Source organism: Vanellus vanellus (assembly GCF_965231255.1).
Source record: "Vanellus vanellus genome assembly, chromosome: 2".
Lineage (NCBI taxonomy): Eukaryota > Metazoa > Chordata > Aves > Charadriiformes > Charadriidae > Vanellus > Vanellus vanellus.
The window spans coordinates 75,876,478-75,892,368 of record NC_138906.1 but is presented as its reverse complement, the minus strand read 5'-3'; the positions used below and the strand labels follow the sequence as shown (position 1 = coordinate 75,892,368).

The following is a 15,891-nucleotide window of genomic DNA, read 5'->3' as shown; positions in this document are numbered from 1 at the left end:
CAAATAACCCACACATAATTTCTAAGGAACAGAGCATATAATCAATATATGCTACATTTCTCCTGTCAGACAGGAGACAGTAAGAGTTCGAGGAGCAAGTTAGAGAACTGTCTTCTCTAAAAGAGTAGGTAGACTCCATTTCTTGTTCCTGGGGAGTTTTCTTTTTACAAATCTGGTGATAGCATTTCAGTAACTTGTTTCTTGGCTTGTTTCTTTTTCAGCTGAACTGGATTTATTTTTGGAAAGTACCTATTTGTGACAGTGACTACATGTAAACCATGTAAAACCGGACTACAAATAGGAGAACTTGGCAGAAGCAGAACAAGAAGGGTGTTTTTACATAGATATTGAGGTATCCCTTTGAGCCTAGCTCCAGACTGATGGAAGTGCCCAGCCTACCCCTTTCCATTTTGAGAAATGGCCTGGCCCTAAGGACCACAAACCATTTCCAGCTCTCCTCCAGTGTGCTTAAATGCGCACTGTATGGTAGCATCAGTAGTGGGATCCCCTACGGTTTGTCTCCTTACATGACAAGCACTTCATACTAGTCAGCCTACTAACAATCCATTCGTTCTGTTTTACATAAGCTAGCAGTGTTCTTTAATGCACAGAGAAATAAACAAACCACAGGCACTGCTGTCATGTTTTTTACTACTTATAGAGTTGATACATTAAAGGTCTTTTCCAGGAGAACTCACCAGATAGAGTCTTTTGTAATTTTGGTGTCCACTTTCCCTTCGTCATCCAGAAAGAAATCCAACTGTAAATTGGCATTGTTATCATGGGCAGAAGAATAGTTGGTAACGAGTCTTGCAGGTATCCCCAAGCACCTCAGAACTGTGGCAAAGAGAGAAGTGTGATGAGAAGGGCAAATATGAAGAGTGTGGATGACAGGAGGAATAGAGAGAAACTATTAATAACTAGAATAAAATGGGAAAACTCAGTCAAATCAACCTAAATAATTCCTCCTATCCGTCTTTATATAGAATACATTAAATATTTCATTTGGTCACAAAATGATGAGCATTCAAGATGTGCAATGGTACAATGATTATAACCTAAGCAGCTGATTACCAATAGTTTTAGAATAGTCTTGCATAGTGAACACACTGCAGCTTTAAAGGGCAAATCTGGGTGCAATGGGTCAACTACATCACCAAACATGGTGTAAAGAAAAATAAGCTTGAGCTTGCAAGATACTAAAAATATATTGGGTCTCGTAGTGTCAGTAACGCAGGAGAATCATGAATCTGTGCTAAAAAGGAAATTTGATAGAAAGTATCTCCTTCTGGTTGATTTGGAGTTTTCCTGTTTGACATTCTGCTGTCAGAAAGGATCTGGAGAACACAAAGAATAAAGCAGAAAATTATCGCTAACAAGGGGAAAAGCTGCATTATTTGCAAGTGAAATGTCAGAGCCAGAGAGTCTGAACAAAATGCATTACATAATTTGTATTGATTGCTAAGTAATAGTATTTTGGAGTCAATAGTCCCTTCCAATAAGGGATCTTGAAAGGAGGATAAAAAAAAAAAATAGCTCCTACCCCTAAATCTCAGATCATCACAATGTAGCACTGATGGCTCTTCTTCCCATTTGAAAAGTGGTAAACTTGGGAAATGTGGAAATGCTACGGCTATGTCTGAGGTGCAGTAGTGCATCATTAGGCCTCTATGTTTGTGGTGCACCTGAGCTGATAAATAGGCATGGAGCACAGCCCCAAGGGGGGAGAGGGGCTGCAGGGTGGTGCATCATCTCAGCTTCTCCAGATGAAATAACTTGTGCCTCAGCCAAAAAAAGTTCCTGTTTTCCAATTTAAGAGCCAACGTCGTTCTGCAGAAAACAGAGGGGTTTGGGTTGGTTTTTTTTTGGAAAGGGAAATAATTTTTATTGAAAATTCTATTTATGGATAGTTCTGATGCTGCAATGTTGAATGGCCCTGGTTTCTACTGCTGGGTTTTGTATATTCATTAGTGTCACTACTGTGAGTCCCAATAAAGTGTAACGCTGCACATTCATTTCAAGTTCCTGGATGACAAATTACCTGGATGCATCCAATACCATATGTACCTATTGATTAAACTTAATTCAAGTGCCCTCCCAGGCTTCCAGCACATGAGCCATCAGGGCTCATTGAAAATAATTTGTCTGACAATTTCAAGATTAATGACCATTTTTCAGAATGTTTTAGCATTTTTAACGGATGACTATCCAGAGTGTACAATATAGTAACCTTGGAAAGCTGGACTGGTCACAATAAAACATTGTCAGCTGAGAAAGAGTCAAAATCAGCTCAAAACAGCCCTTTTAGTTGCACACGGCTGTTCAGACTTTTGCTGTCCCCTCTCTGCAGTGGTCAGCAGCTGGACGTGTCAGCGGCTACATATCAGATCAGCCACTGGACAACATTTTTATTTCATAATGCTCAACAAACTTTATGCTTCAGCAATGCTTGCCATACAAAATGGCAGGTCTCTGACTTGACTAACTTAGTCAGCAAACCGAGTCTAGTTTTGCTCCAGATAAATACGCCTCTCCATTTAACACAGCAGGCTCCAGACCTCTGCTGCGTCGCCCCAGTTTCACAGTGGCCTGCAGGCAAAACACTGCAAAGCAGTGATTCGGGGCCAGTGTGGGGGGAAGGTAGGAGAACTGGTGTGTGTGTCTATGATCTACAGAAATCCAGATAAGACAACGGGCAGAGAAGACAAAGTGGCCCGTGGAAGCCTCTGTGAGAAATTGCAACCATAGGAAACATTCGCAAGAGCCTCTTCAAACCTATTGCATTGTGCAGAGGCTGAGGATAAACAAGTACAGACCATGCAACTTCAGGCAGTGAAGGACGTAGATGCCTCTCAGGTTCTTTGGGTGTGCGTGATTGATTGCTCATTATCCTACTGCACCAGGAATAAAATGAACCATTTCATCTGTCGAAGGACAGAGCACCTGCCAGCACCTCCCCAAATCAAAACAGGAACCTCTCCAGATATATGAAAGAGAAGGAGAGAAACATGAAACTGCATCCATCAATGCAGCTGTGAGAAGCGTGTGCCAGTAGAAGGCTAGGTGGTCAGAAGGCAGCTTTATTTCCTAGGTCCTTACTGTTTTGAATAGCTTTTGAACTACTTCAGGTAGCCGAAATGAGTTATGAAATTCAATTATCCAGATTGGAGGAAAATTATGTATGAACTGAAACATACATATACAGAATAGCCAAAAATAAGGTGAAAACGCAGTTGTCCAGGGCTGCCTGAGGGTGAAGAACCTGTCTTCTAACTTGACGTTAATTATTCAATTTCCATGTTTGCTGCAGAAGATGGGTGATTAATATCCTTCATTTTTGATAGAAGTATAATGTAAATAGAAGTATAATGCTATTCCCTCAGACAGCAACATAGAATCATAGAATTGTGTAGGTTGGAAAGGACCCTTAAGATCATTGAGTCCAACCACCAACCTAACACTGCCAAAATCACCACTAAACCATGTCCCTAAGCAACATGTCTACCTGTCTTTTAAATACCTCCAGGGATGGCGATTCAACCACTTCCCTGGGCTGCCTGCTCTAATGTTTGATAACCCTTCCTGTGAAGAAATTTTTTCTAATATCCATTCTAAACCTCCCCTGGTGCAACTTGAGGATGTTTCCTCTCGTTCTATCACTTGTTACTTGGGAGAACAGACCAACCCCCACCTCGCTAGAACCTCCTTTCAGGTAGTTGTAGAGAGCAATAAGGTCTCCCCTCAGCCTCCTTTTCTCCAGACTAAACGACCCCAGTTCCCTTAGCTGCTCCTCGTAAGACTTGTTCTCCAGACACCTCATGAGCTTCATTGCCCTTCTCTGGACACGCTGCAGAATCTCAATGTCTTTCTTGTAGTGAGGGGCCCAAAACTGAACACAGTTTTCAAGGTGAGGCCTCACCAGTGCCAAGTACAGGGGGCCACAGTGTTCCTGATACTGGCCAGGATGCTGTTGGCCTTCTTGGCCACCTGGGCACACTGCTGGCTCATATTCAGCCAACTGTCAACCAATACCCACAGGTCCTTTTCTGCCAGGTAACCTTTCCAGGCACTCTTCCCCAAGCGTGTATTGCTGCATGGGGTTGTTGTGACCCAAGTGCAGGTCCCAGCACTTGGCCTTGTTGAACCTCATACCATTGGCCTCGGCTCATCCAGCCAACCTGTCCAGATTCCTCTGTAGAGCCATCCTACCCTCAAAAACATCAATACTCTGACCTAACTTGGTGTCATCTGCAAACTTACTGAGAGTGAACTTGATCCCCTCGTCCAGGTCATTGATAAAGATGTTAAAGAGAACTGGCCCCAGCACTGACCCCTGGGGTACAACCCTTGTGACCAGCCGCCAGCTGGATTTAACTCCATTCACCACAACTCTGGGCTGGCCTTCCAGCCAGTTTTTTACCCAGTGAAGAATACACCCACCCAAACCATGAGCGGCCAGTTTCTCCAGCAGAATGCTGTGGGAAATGGTGTCAAAGGCTTTACTAAAGTCCAGGTAAACAACATGTGCAGCCTTTCCTTCAGCCACTAAGCAGGTCACCTTTTCAGAGAAGGAGATCAGGTTTGTCAAGCAAGACCTGCATTTTATGAACCCATGCTGACGTGGCCTGGTCACCTGACTGTCTTGCATGTGCCGTGTAGTGGCACTCAGGATGATCTGTTCCATAACCTTCCCCGGCACCAAGGTCAGACTGACAGGCTTGTAGTTCCCCAGATCCTCCTTCTGGCCCTTCTTTTGGATGGTTGACACATTTACTAACCTCCAGTTAACTGGGACCTCCCTGGTTAGCCAGGACTGCTGAGAAATGATGGAAAGTGGCTTGGTGAGCACTTCCGCTACGTGACTGTGTTGAGTCAGATGAAAAAGCAAAAGGTTTCACAGAGAGTTTTTCTGTAATTTCCTTTTCATGTCTTAAATACCAGGACCAAAACTTAGACCTTCAGCTGTGGCTGAAAAGTACTTAATAAAAAAAAGAGGAATGACTTGACTGGCTCTACTTTGGCACTTGACATAAGCATTGTTTCAGATATCTGGGCCCTGTTATCTGTGTAATGCACATTTTTTGCACTCACAGAGTCTTCCTTGACTCCCAATACACTGCAGTGTGTTCCAGTGTATTAGTAGTGTCCATCTGGGATGCCGCTGTTAGCAACTGCTAGACAGTAAAAAAATGGGAGCAATCCAACACTGCTTTCCCTACTGGGTTTTACAACCTGCAACACACCATTTGCTCCAACATTGAAACTCTAGTTTGAGCAGGTGTGTTTAGGTTTAACTTTATAGAGCTACACAATTCATAAAGAAGGTCAGAATTTTCCTCCTTGCTCTGGCTCACAAACTTCATAGAAAAAGTTAACAGTGCTCAGCAGACAGGTGCACATCAATTTTGCTAGGAACAATCCTTGGTAGGTGAGACTTGGCCTTTCTGGAGCAGAAACACCGTCACATATCCCATAATGGGTAATAGTTTCATGTTGTAGGTCTACATAACAAACTCCCTGTTCATCTCAGATTCCCGAAGAGAAATGTGGAGCGTGCCAAAAATCTAACTTTCTCTCTCCCAAACTTACCCTCGTGAATGACTGAATAGATTTTACTGAACGAATAAACAGTTAACAGATTTGTGTGGAAGAGCAGCAGAACTGAAGGAGATGCCAAAGGTTTATTTAAAGAGCATCTATTTTAGCCATGTTTTTTTTAAGTATCCTATTTAACCCTGAACACCACAGAGCCAGGAAGTATTTTAGTTAGTTTAACCTGAAAGCTCTCTCTGTTATGCAAGAATTGCATAGCAGGGTGGAGCTTTTCTCATGGATACCTACATGTGTTGAAGACACCGGCAAAGACCCAGCATTGGCCGTATCGCACAGGTTGCTTAGAACTGTAATACTCCAAGAGAATGTCCACGCTTCCCGTCCAGGCTGAAGGTGCGACCCCGTAAGTGTACGTATTGTCCCAGGATCCAGCAATCACACCATTATCATCCCTGGAGTTGATCTGAAGACAAAGGAAAAGAGCATTAGGGGTACCAGAGACAAAATAAGAGCTCTTTAATCCAGCAGACAAAGATAGGATGGGAGAGACTGAATATAGCCAAGTTTAGGCTAGAAATAAGACAGAAATATTTAATTATGAAGGTAGGAGATGAATAGAATAATCTTGCTAAGGGCAATGGATTCTCCATCACTGAACAATTTTGAATGAAGGTCAGACACTTAAAAATAATGGTGAAATTAAATCACCACACTGAGTATCCATGTTGCCAGTTTAGTAAGTTTTATTAATATTAAACATGCTTACTGCTATGTATTTTTAATAAGCATGATCAGTTATATACTGACAAGCAAGCCTCAGAAATATTAAGCTGGATTCTTTCCTAACATTGTCTGGTTTCTCTGTCTGTATCAGTCCAAAGATTTTTATAAAATCACTCCTGATTTACAACGGATTGAGAGGAGAATGAGTCCACTGTTATTTTTAGATTAGAAACTAATTTCTTTGGTTCTGCACACATGAAAACAAGAAGGAATTTGCTGTGTAAGTTTCCCCCTGGTAAGATTATACAAAGCAAGAAGTTTTGCTGACTAATGGCTATACTGATAGACATTAACGAGCAATACATCTCCTAGTTGCAATTTGGACCAAACCAGTTGAGGCTGCGCAAAACGCTCATTTGCTCTGTACCTTTTAATTATGCTAATGTGGAACGGCTACACACCAGCCAAATAAATCACAACTCTCATTCAAAAGCTTTTGGCTGGATTAACTACTGTTTTATAATTAGAAAATTGACTTTCTGTGAACTCTAGGACTGAGTAAAGATAAGTATTCAGAGTCATAACCAAAGGGTTAAGGGGTTGTGCCCGTCTCCCTGTCATGGGAACATGCCAAGAAAAGAGGCATTTCAAGGGCAGGGCAGTGTGTTGATCTTCAGGCTGTCCTCTGGCTGTAAAGAGAGGAAGAAGGGGGCCACTCTACCTGCCCTGAAATGCCAGAAAGCCTCAGAAGGACCCCAGCACGGGAGCACCTTCTCAGACGAGCTCAGCTCTACCACAGTTCAACTTGAGCAAAAATAAGGGTAAGGAACAGGGGTGGGATTTCAACATCTCTTGGCCACTTCTTAGTGAGGTCCAGATTTCAGATGGCTGAAACTCCCGCCCAGCTATGGCCTAATCCTGCGGATTAGACCTAAAGCCCATTAACTCCTGGGTTTCCAATGGTAAACTTTTCTACCTCCCTAAAATGATTGAGTGGCTCAAAACCCAAGTAATAACCAAGTCCTCTTTGGGTTCATGAACTTTGTGCTGTTCTGCCCTTAGGCCTTCCATGGTCCCTGCACTAGGGACCCTTTACATCTACTAGGCCACTGAAGAGGAACCACATCCAATTCTTCCTTCTGTCTGAAGGTCTGAAGCCATATTTCTAATGTCTGTGGTGAAAGAAACAACCAAACGGTTAAAAGAGAAAGAAAAGTGGGGGTGTTCTCAATACTTCTTCTGAAGCTATTCTATTTAATGTGATGCTATGCAATATTCAGCATATGGCACTGAGGCTGGAGATCCCATTTTAATGTCATCTAAGACAAAGAGCTAATTCTTTTAAAGCCTGGGAACCCTGGGAAAATAACGTAACAAGTGGGTTGAAGGATCCATGTCCAGAAGCTATGTTTTATGGACAGTGTATTTTAGTAGCTGACTTGAGAGAACATCTAATGACTCCAGTTTGATGACTACAGTATCATTCTGGGAAGCAGAAGGCATCAGTTCAGACCTCTATAAGGCAAAGGAGAGGACTCAGCCTCTGCCTTCCTCACCCGGAATTAGTCTTTCATCTTGAATATTACAGATGGGGCTGCTCTTGCACCCACAGCATGACTCCTGGTGCCTAGCAGCTGGAAAGAATAGAGATGTAGAAAGTTTTCTCCTTACTCTTTGCTTCTGGTTATTTTACATGCTTCCATTCTGAGTGTGGTAAGTTTTGTGGACCCCGTGTTCAGGAGGACAGCTCTCACAGTGTTTTCTTCTGGGGCCAAGGTAGCACGCATAAATGTTTTCAGTCTGACTAGGCCATTCAGGGCTCGAAAATCAGGCAGTAACACCCACCATTGCAGCATCTTAGGACCCCATTGAGGTTAGTGCTGGAGTCTACATAAAGTCTCTCAGTTCCCCATCCCAAATTCCACCCATCATGCCATCTTACTGTCCATGGAAGAAATAGCTTTCTCCGTTATCTCAGCTACCAGAAAGTGAGGACAGTGTCACAAGAAATGCTATCATGCCTGGAGTGCAATGTATAAAAGTGGCTTTCCTACCAGTGAGGTACCATTCTCAGGAAAAAGGCGATGAGCCGACATAAGTATTACAGAATCACAGAATGGTCAGGGTTGGAAGGGACCTCTGGAGATCATCTAGTCCAACCCCCCTGCCAGAGCAGGGTCACCTCCAGCAGGTTGCACAGGATGGCGTCCAGGAGGGTTTTGAATGTCTCCAGAGTGGGAGACTCCACAACCTCTCTGGGCAGCCTGTGCCAGTGCTCTGCCACCCTCAAAGGAAAGAAGTTCCTCCTCATGTTAAGATGGAACTTCCTATATTCGAGTTTGCGCCTGTTACCTCTTGTCCTATCACTGGGCACCACTGAAAAAAGACTGTCCTCATCCCCCTGGCATCCTCCCTTTAAGTATTTATAAGCATTAATAAGATCCCCCCTCAGTCTTCTTTTCTCTAGACTGAAAAGACCCAAGTCTTTCAGCCTTTCCTCATAAGAGAGATGTTCCAATCCCCTAATCATCCCTGTAGCCCTTTGCTGGACACTCTCCTGCAGTTCCCTGTCCTTCTTGAACCGGGGAGCCCAGAACTGGACACAATACTCCAGATGTGGCCTCACCAGGGCAGAGTGGAGGGGAAGGATGACCTCCCTCGACCTGCTGGCCACACTCTTCTTGATGCACCCCAGGATACCACTGGCCTTCTTGGCCACCAGGGCACGTTGCTGCCTCATGGTCATCCCACTGTCCACCAGGACTCCCAGGTTCCTTTCCACAGAGCTGTTGTCCAGGAGGTCAGCCCCTTGTACTGATGCATGGGGTTATTCCTCCCCAGATGCAGTACCCTACACTTGCCCTTGTTGAATCTCATAAGGTTTCTCTCCGCCCAACTCTCCAGCCTGTCCAGGTCATGCTGTAAGGCGGCACAGCCTTCCGGCATGTCAGCCACTCCTTCCTGTTTTGTGTCATTTCACCTTTCATGCAGCGAAATAGAATGCCAGACCCCAGAGGTCAGAATGGACAATTGATCTGGCACCTGTTGGAGTGAGCACATCAAGGCATGAGGGCCAGTTAAATGAGCCTGGCTCTGATTTACGAGTCGCTTCTGATACACATTAGGCATCAATTACATACCACTGCAGAGGCAACACGGCAGATTTTGATTGGGTTTCCGCGCCCAGAGAGCTCCAGTTCTGCTTTGTCCATCAGGAACAGGCAAGCATCCAGAATGTTTTCTTCAAACTAGATAAAAGAAAATAAAAATGGAAACAGAGGGGAAATTGAGTTACTTTTTATTCCGGAAAGCAAAGGAAAAGTTTGTTCACATTGTTGTTGTAATAACTGATCAGCATCAAAATTATCTGGTCAAGTCAAAGTTCTGTGTTTGAAAATACAAGTTTTCTTCTAGAATAATCACCCATGTATAGCAAAAAAAAGTGAGAGTCTGTGAGGAAAAGGAGTGTGTCATTTTCAATTCAATCTCAGTCCAGTTTCCAGAAGGTTAAAATGACAACACAACCTTTCTGACAGGACATAAAATTTTAAGTGCTAACAAGTATATAATAGGAAGATATTATAATAATAACTACAAGAAGCTAGTCTGCTCGCGAAGGACTTCATGTCCTTCACAGATTTCAGACCTGTTAATTTCAGGACTTCTCTGACACAGCCAAAGCAATGCTGGGAAGTTGAACAATAAATGGTTTGCCAAAGTTAATTTGAAGAAACTTACATTTTAAAATTAATTTTTAAATATGTTCAAAGTTGACAAGCCAAAACCTGATTATATGGATTAGTCCTGGTCTGTGAAATTTAGACATAAAAAATACCAAGTGACCTAAAGTAGTCTTCTTCAAAAATAGAGTGAAAAGGTACAGTTTCTTCGATCCAGCATGAACAAGCACAAGAATGAATTGAGGGCAGAGGTGCCTAAATAGACTAGAAACCATTTGTCACAGAGCTTGCCCTGTGCTGTATTTCATTTTCCTCAGGAGAAACTGCATAGCAAAGGAAAATACCACTGTCCTCTGGAAAAAGGCAGGAGACAATGAAATGCACATTAATAAAACAAACTCCTCCTAGATTCACTGAAAACACAATCTTATATTAATATTCAAGGCTATGACAGAAACTCCACAGAGCTGTGGAGCCCCTTGCCGCGTTAGGCTTTATGTTCTACGTTTGCATCATTAAAGACACGATTCAGGCTAACAGGATTTTTGCTCTCATGATGTAACTAGAGCTGAATTGGTTTTGCAACTGTCTGCAGCCTGGCTTAGTGCTCTGTGGCAGATGAGGACAATCTGAGTTTTGCGTCCTGAAGAAAGTGAGCAAGAGCCCGGACCAAGTTGCTCCTTCAGCAGCCCAGGGAGAGGCAGAGGAGAGGGAAGAGTGAAACCTTCCTGAAAAGGAAGCCCTGAAGACCCAAGACTGCTGCCGATGCTGCAGGAAAGATGGGAGGGATGTCAGTGAAATCCCAGGACGCCCACGTTCCCTTTGGCCTCTCCCTTACAGGCAACAGCCAAGTTCTGGCATAAGCCAAGAAAGCAGAGGCACCACAGAGTTTCATCATCATCCACACTTGCACTGAATTACTTCCTCTGGAGCAGATGCTTACTAGCTAGTAACGCCTTATAGTCTGAGCAAAACTGAATTCGTGGTGTTCGGGCAAGTAAGGAAAGAGGGGTCAGTGTTCCCAGGGACCTACTCCTAATATTGTATCATCCCTGGGAAGCTGAATAATTGCGTGGTAGACCCTCCAGTCCATTCCACTAGTATGTGATGTAAATAATCTCAGGTGAATGACCACACTATGGAGACCCTCCTTCCCAAGAAGAATCCCCACAACAGATAATGTAAACTCTGGGCCCTCATAGCCGTCCTTCCTGCTTCAAGTTCACTTTTCTTCTGGTCTGGTCCAACGATTTATCACTTTCACCATGATGAAAAGAAGTTTACCCTGCAAATTAAATCTTTCTCATCTACGGTTTATGAGACACTGTCAATCTTGCCAGCATATACAGGAAGAATAAAGAGGAAAGAAATTGCTATCAGGGTTGCTGCCTTCCACCTTAGCATTTAGAAAATGACATGAACGCTTGTGAAATAGCTGGATTAACAGAACAGGACGAGCTGTAAAGTCTAACTGCCTTACACTATTGCAGTAGTGTAGGATGCAGAGTGGCCTTAACTCTAAAGCCGGTTTTGCCCTTCTTCATTATCCAGAGATTTAAAATCATTAAATCAAACTAAATCAGTTTCCTGCTCTCAATCTGGGCATGAAACTGCTATCTAGAGGGAAATGGAATAAAAACATAGCACTTGTAAGGCTGAACAGCCCTGAAATGTCAGAGGAACCAGAGCAGCAGCAGTAGGCAGCCAGGACAGGTGAGTGAACTTGGGGCAGCTGCAGGTTGTCTGCTCAACACAAGCTGAAAAGGAAATAGACCAAATGCCAGACCAAGGAACTTTGGCAGAGCCACCTGGGAAAGACTGCAGATGGAAAATAAGGCATGAGAAAACACACAGGCAAAGAGGTTCTGTCTTCATACAGACGTGTGTTGTTACAGAGCAAAGCATTTAGTTGGGCCGGCCTTCAGTGAGTGTTCTCCTTTCATGCTAACCTGTTTCTAATTAGATGACCTTCCATTTAAATCAAAGTAGGAGGGTCTGTATCACCTTTTGCACTGGTTGAATAAGGGTCATTTTTCTCACAGTCAGTTGCAGGTAAGTCTGATCTCATGTTGCCTGATGTGACCCAATGCACATGCCATAAAATTACATTTGCATGGTGGACTGCAAAGCTAATGCAGCTCAACGTCTGGACACGAGACATTTCACAATGGCAACAAGAACTCTATGCCCACCTGCTTTATTTTATTTTTCTCATGAAAAACCCCAATGTTAAATGATCAATATAGCATCCAACTTCTGACATTTTGCAACTACAGAACTCCTATGTGCCTAGATTTCTTCCAAAGCCAAATTTCCCCTCAATCCCTTGTGGCCTTTTCTGAGTGACTGGGTATTTATGCTTTCTTAGAATAAAGGAATCACAGTTGTGTTACAAGGAATACCTCCCGTCCTCATTTATTACAGCCATGTTTCAACAAGTTTGCTGGTTTTTCTTCCTTGGTCCATTTTTCTTGCCTTTCCTCCTCTCATGTTGATGCCGCTTATTAAAGACAGCAGCTGTGAGAATCATCTCCCACTAGTAACCCAGTTTTGAACTGTATGTTCCTTTTTAATTTACAACCGGAGTTAAAGCTTCCAGCTGTCGTTGTTCAAAGCAATTTTGTAGCCTAAGAATATTACGATGTACAAGTCTATCTGTATTTTTGTATATGACCACATACCTTTCACCTCTATGACTGTATGTGGCCTTATGCTTTTCACTTACACTGTTGTACAGGGCTATATATCATAAATACAAAATGCATACTTGTAGGATATATCCATAATATATGCTTTGCTGCTAGTACTTTTATTCACCCACATCAATGCTCTTCTTAACATTCAGGATTGCTGAAAATGAGGGAGATGCTTGTCTTTAATGGTTGGAAATTGTCAGGGTAAGATCAGCAACATCACGTCCTCCATCCTACTGAAAGTGAGGGAACCAGAAGAATATTTCTCCATTGCTGTGCAGTTTAAGATATCTGTTACACCCATACAAAATGATTGATTCCGTTAAAACTCTTGGCTTGGGCCCCCTTTGGTGCATCTGCCACACTCAGTTTTCACACAGGCAAGTGACAGCAAAAGGTGCACCGCAGCACAGGGTGGAAATCAGGTCCTCCAGTTTCAGACAACACAGGAATGAAAGTACATGACAAAGAGATACGGAACAGCCCTAACCTCCTAGCCAGAACTACTTCCTAGCAGAACCAAATAAATAACGCAGTTTCTCAAGGGAGGTTGGTGTTTGTGTCAGGAAGGTGCCAGATTTGCAGAGTATAAGCATCTCAGGCCAAGCCACCATAGGCCATAAATTTAGCATCTTAGGACATAAATCCAGCAGCTGGTTTAAGCAGCACTGTCCACCTACAGCCGCTCATTCCCCTCTCTCCCTCCCCCTTACATCTGTCAAGGAGCGAATCCCAAATCTAGGAACAGAGCAAGCCTGAAAAATAACCCAGGGAAAGAAAAAAAATAAAATAAATCAAGGAGATGCTTATTCAGCTAGATCAGCTCTCCAGCCCGATTCACTGCCCAGCTGCACGAGCACTTGCAGGGGGAAGGAAGGGCCAGGAGGGGGCATTTTTGGTCAACTTAAATGCACACCCAATGCTTTGGCCTCAGGATCTGGTTCCACGTCTCTTCTATCAGAGGCACCATCAGCTTATGAAATTCCTCACCTCCCCTCATTTAAGGGTTATTTTTAGCTCAGTCAGGATGACAGTCAGACCCCGCAAACAAGGGCGCTGACATAACCAAAGGCATGGCGCAGAGGCAGGAACTCCCTAAGGCAGTGCTACCGCAGGAAAAAAGATGAAATTGTACCCTTAAATAAGGAAACAAGAGAGATGTGAGTTCAAAGAGCTCTCCAGGGCAAGCACACAGGCAGTCCATCCAGGTCAGGCTTTGAGATTGTCTTTAGCTGAGGGAGAGCAAGCAAAGCAAGAAGGCCTCTTCTGCAAGGCTGCGCCGGGGAGGTGCCGCGAAAACAGGATGGATCCGCGAGTCATCACAGCATTAGGGGAATACTTCAATACTTTCTCAATTGTGCTGATGTGAAAATCCAGGAGGCAAGATGACCAGAGTTCACCATGTCCAATAACTGTCCGTTGGAGCCCCTCTGAGTGACAGCTGAGGTTAGTTTTGCTCCTTTGGATTCTCCTCATTAATGCCTTTTCCCCCATTCTCACACAACAGCTTAACTCTTTCCTCCCATAGGGATTTTCAGGCTAGTTAGTGCTTAGAAACAGATTGAAGTAAAATAGGCAAGCAAGCAGTAGGAGTCTGATGTTGCTGAAGGCACACCAATACTGCACAGCAGTCTGGTGGGGTGGGGTCCCCCAGGGCTCCAAGAGGCCACTGGAGACTGGTGTTGTCGAGTCCAGGCAGCAAAGGGAGAGGTTCCCCTCTTTGTCACTCTGGCAAGGAAATTTAAAACTCTGGGATTAAATCCCAGTTTGCCACAGGAAACCCCCCCGCCCTGAGCAGATGAGAATAATTTCCACCAAGTTGCTAGAACTAAAAGGAAGAGTCAAAAAGCAATACAACCTGTTGCTGAAAAATGAAAAAAAAAAAACAACTAACTCTCTACTCTTTCACCAAATCAGTTTGATCCTGAAGCAGCAATAACATAGCAGCAGAAATACTGCTACTGTGGAAACCTCAGCTAATGTTTGTAACTTTCATCGGGCAGCCTCTTAGTATCTGAAATACATCTCTAAGATGAGATCTTTAAATATTAGCTATTATGACATTGTTTTTCTGGATTAGGCATATACCCACTTCATACAATTTTAAAATTATGCCCCGTGTCTTTCTGAAGGAGAGACCAATAATGCACTCGAGAGCCCACAGTCTCAACCACAGTCTGGTGCCAATTAAACTCACTTGCTATCCTGCTGGGAGCAGCCAGAAAAGGTCTAAATAGCTCACCTGACCGTAACTCCAGCTTCTTAATCTTATGTCGTTGATGTTTCCATGGAAAACAATACCAACATCATTCAGGACGTATTCTTCCCTTTCCTTCTCATCATCCAGATACACGGCATCCTCTGCATCAGTTTACCAAAAAGAAATGTTAACAGAGTCATTTAAGTTTTTATATAGGACAGACAAAAATTCTTAGCATATAATACAGTCATCTTTGATGAAAAAAGTACCTGTTTTCCATCAAACAAAGCATTACTTGCTTCAACAAGGTACAAGAAAAAGGCAGTAGTGACCCCAGTTAGGAATATGATACACAACTTAAAAGCATGCAAGATGCAAAAATGCTGACAACTCCTGCCTGTTTTCTCAGGATCTGTTCAGTATGATTAAAATGTCACATCTTATCAAGAATTTTATGATGACTGTGTACTGCTAATTTAAAAGTTGGAGCACCATGACGCCATTCTGCATCCATACAAACAGATCAAAGAACAATTTCAAACCTATTAATGTTAATGGAAAACATCTCAAGTCAAGAGATCTAAAGAAAAATCTGTAGTGCATAAAAAAAATTGGAATACAATTTTTATAGTGTATTAACATCAGGGTTTGATTGTTTTTTCTGTACTAAGTTATTGACTGGAATGTCCCTCCCCCACATAGCTTGACTGACCAGCTGATATGAGGACAAATTCAAGTGTCCAAGTGAAAACTGGAAGTAATTGGAAGAGATCTTTATCAAACCATATACAAAGGGGATATTCATAAATAACCCTGAATGACATGAAACTATCCTGACATTGACAGGTAAGGATGACGCAGGTCATGATTCCGTGATGCTAGAACAGTTGAGGATTTCTTTCCTGTGCCGTTTGCATTTTGAGACTAAGAGATATAGCTTAACAATTAATAGTGTGGGAATGAATTAATTTGAGGAAATCAGTAATGTGGTACCAGATAGCAAATTAAAGGGGAGCAATAACATCTGATAGCTTGATACAGG

At 43.1% G+C, this 15,891-nt stretch overlaps 1 protein-coding gene across 2 annotated transcripts in view; it reads right to left on the bottom strand.

Moving 5' to 3' along the window:
• The window catches only part of F13A1 (coagulation factor XIII A chain), a 62,782-nt gene that overhangs the window by 22,426 nt on the left and 24,465 nt on the right, over nt 1-15,891 (bottom strand). For both annotated transcript variants that reach the window (XM_082498978.1, XM_082498979.1), the window contains exons 5-8: nt 14,892-15,010; nt 9,417-9,524; nt 5,842-6,016; nt 699-837 (exon numbers count right to left, since the gene is read on the bottom strand). In XM_082498978.1, coding sequence (XP_082355104.1) covers nt 699-837; nt 5,842-6,016; nt 9,417-9,524; nt 14,892-15,010 — 541 coding nt within the window. The remainder of the gene's footprint in view (nt 1-698; nt 838-5,841; nt 6,017-9,416; nt 9,525-14,891; nt 15,011-15,891) is intronic.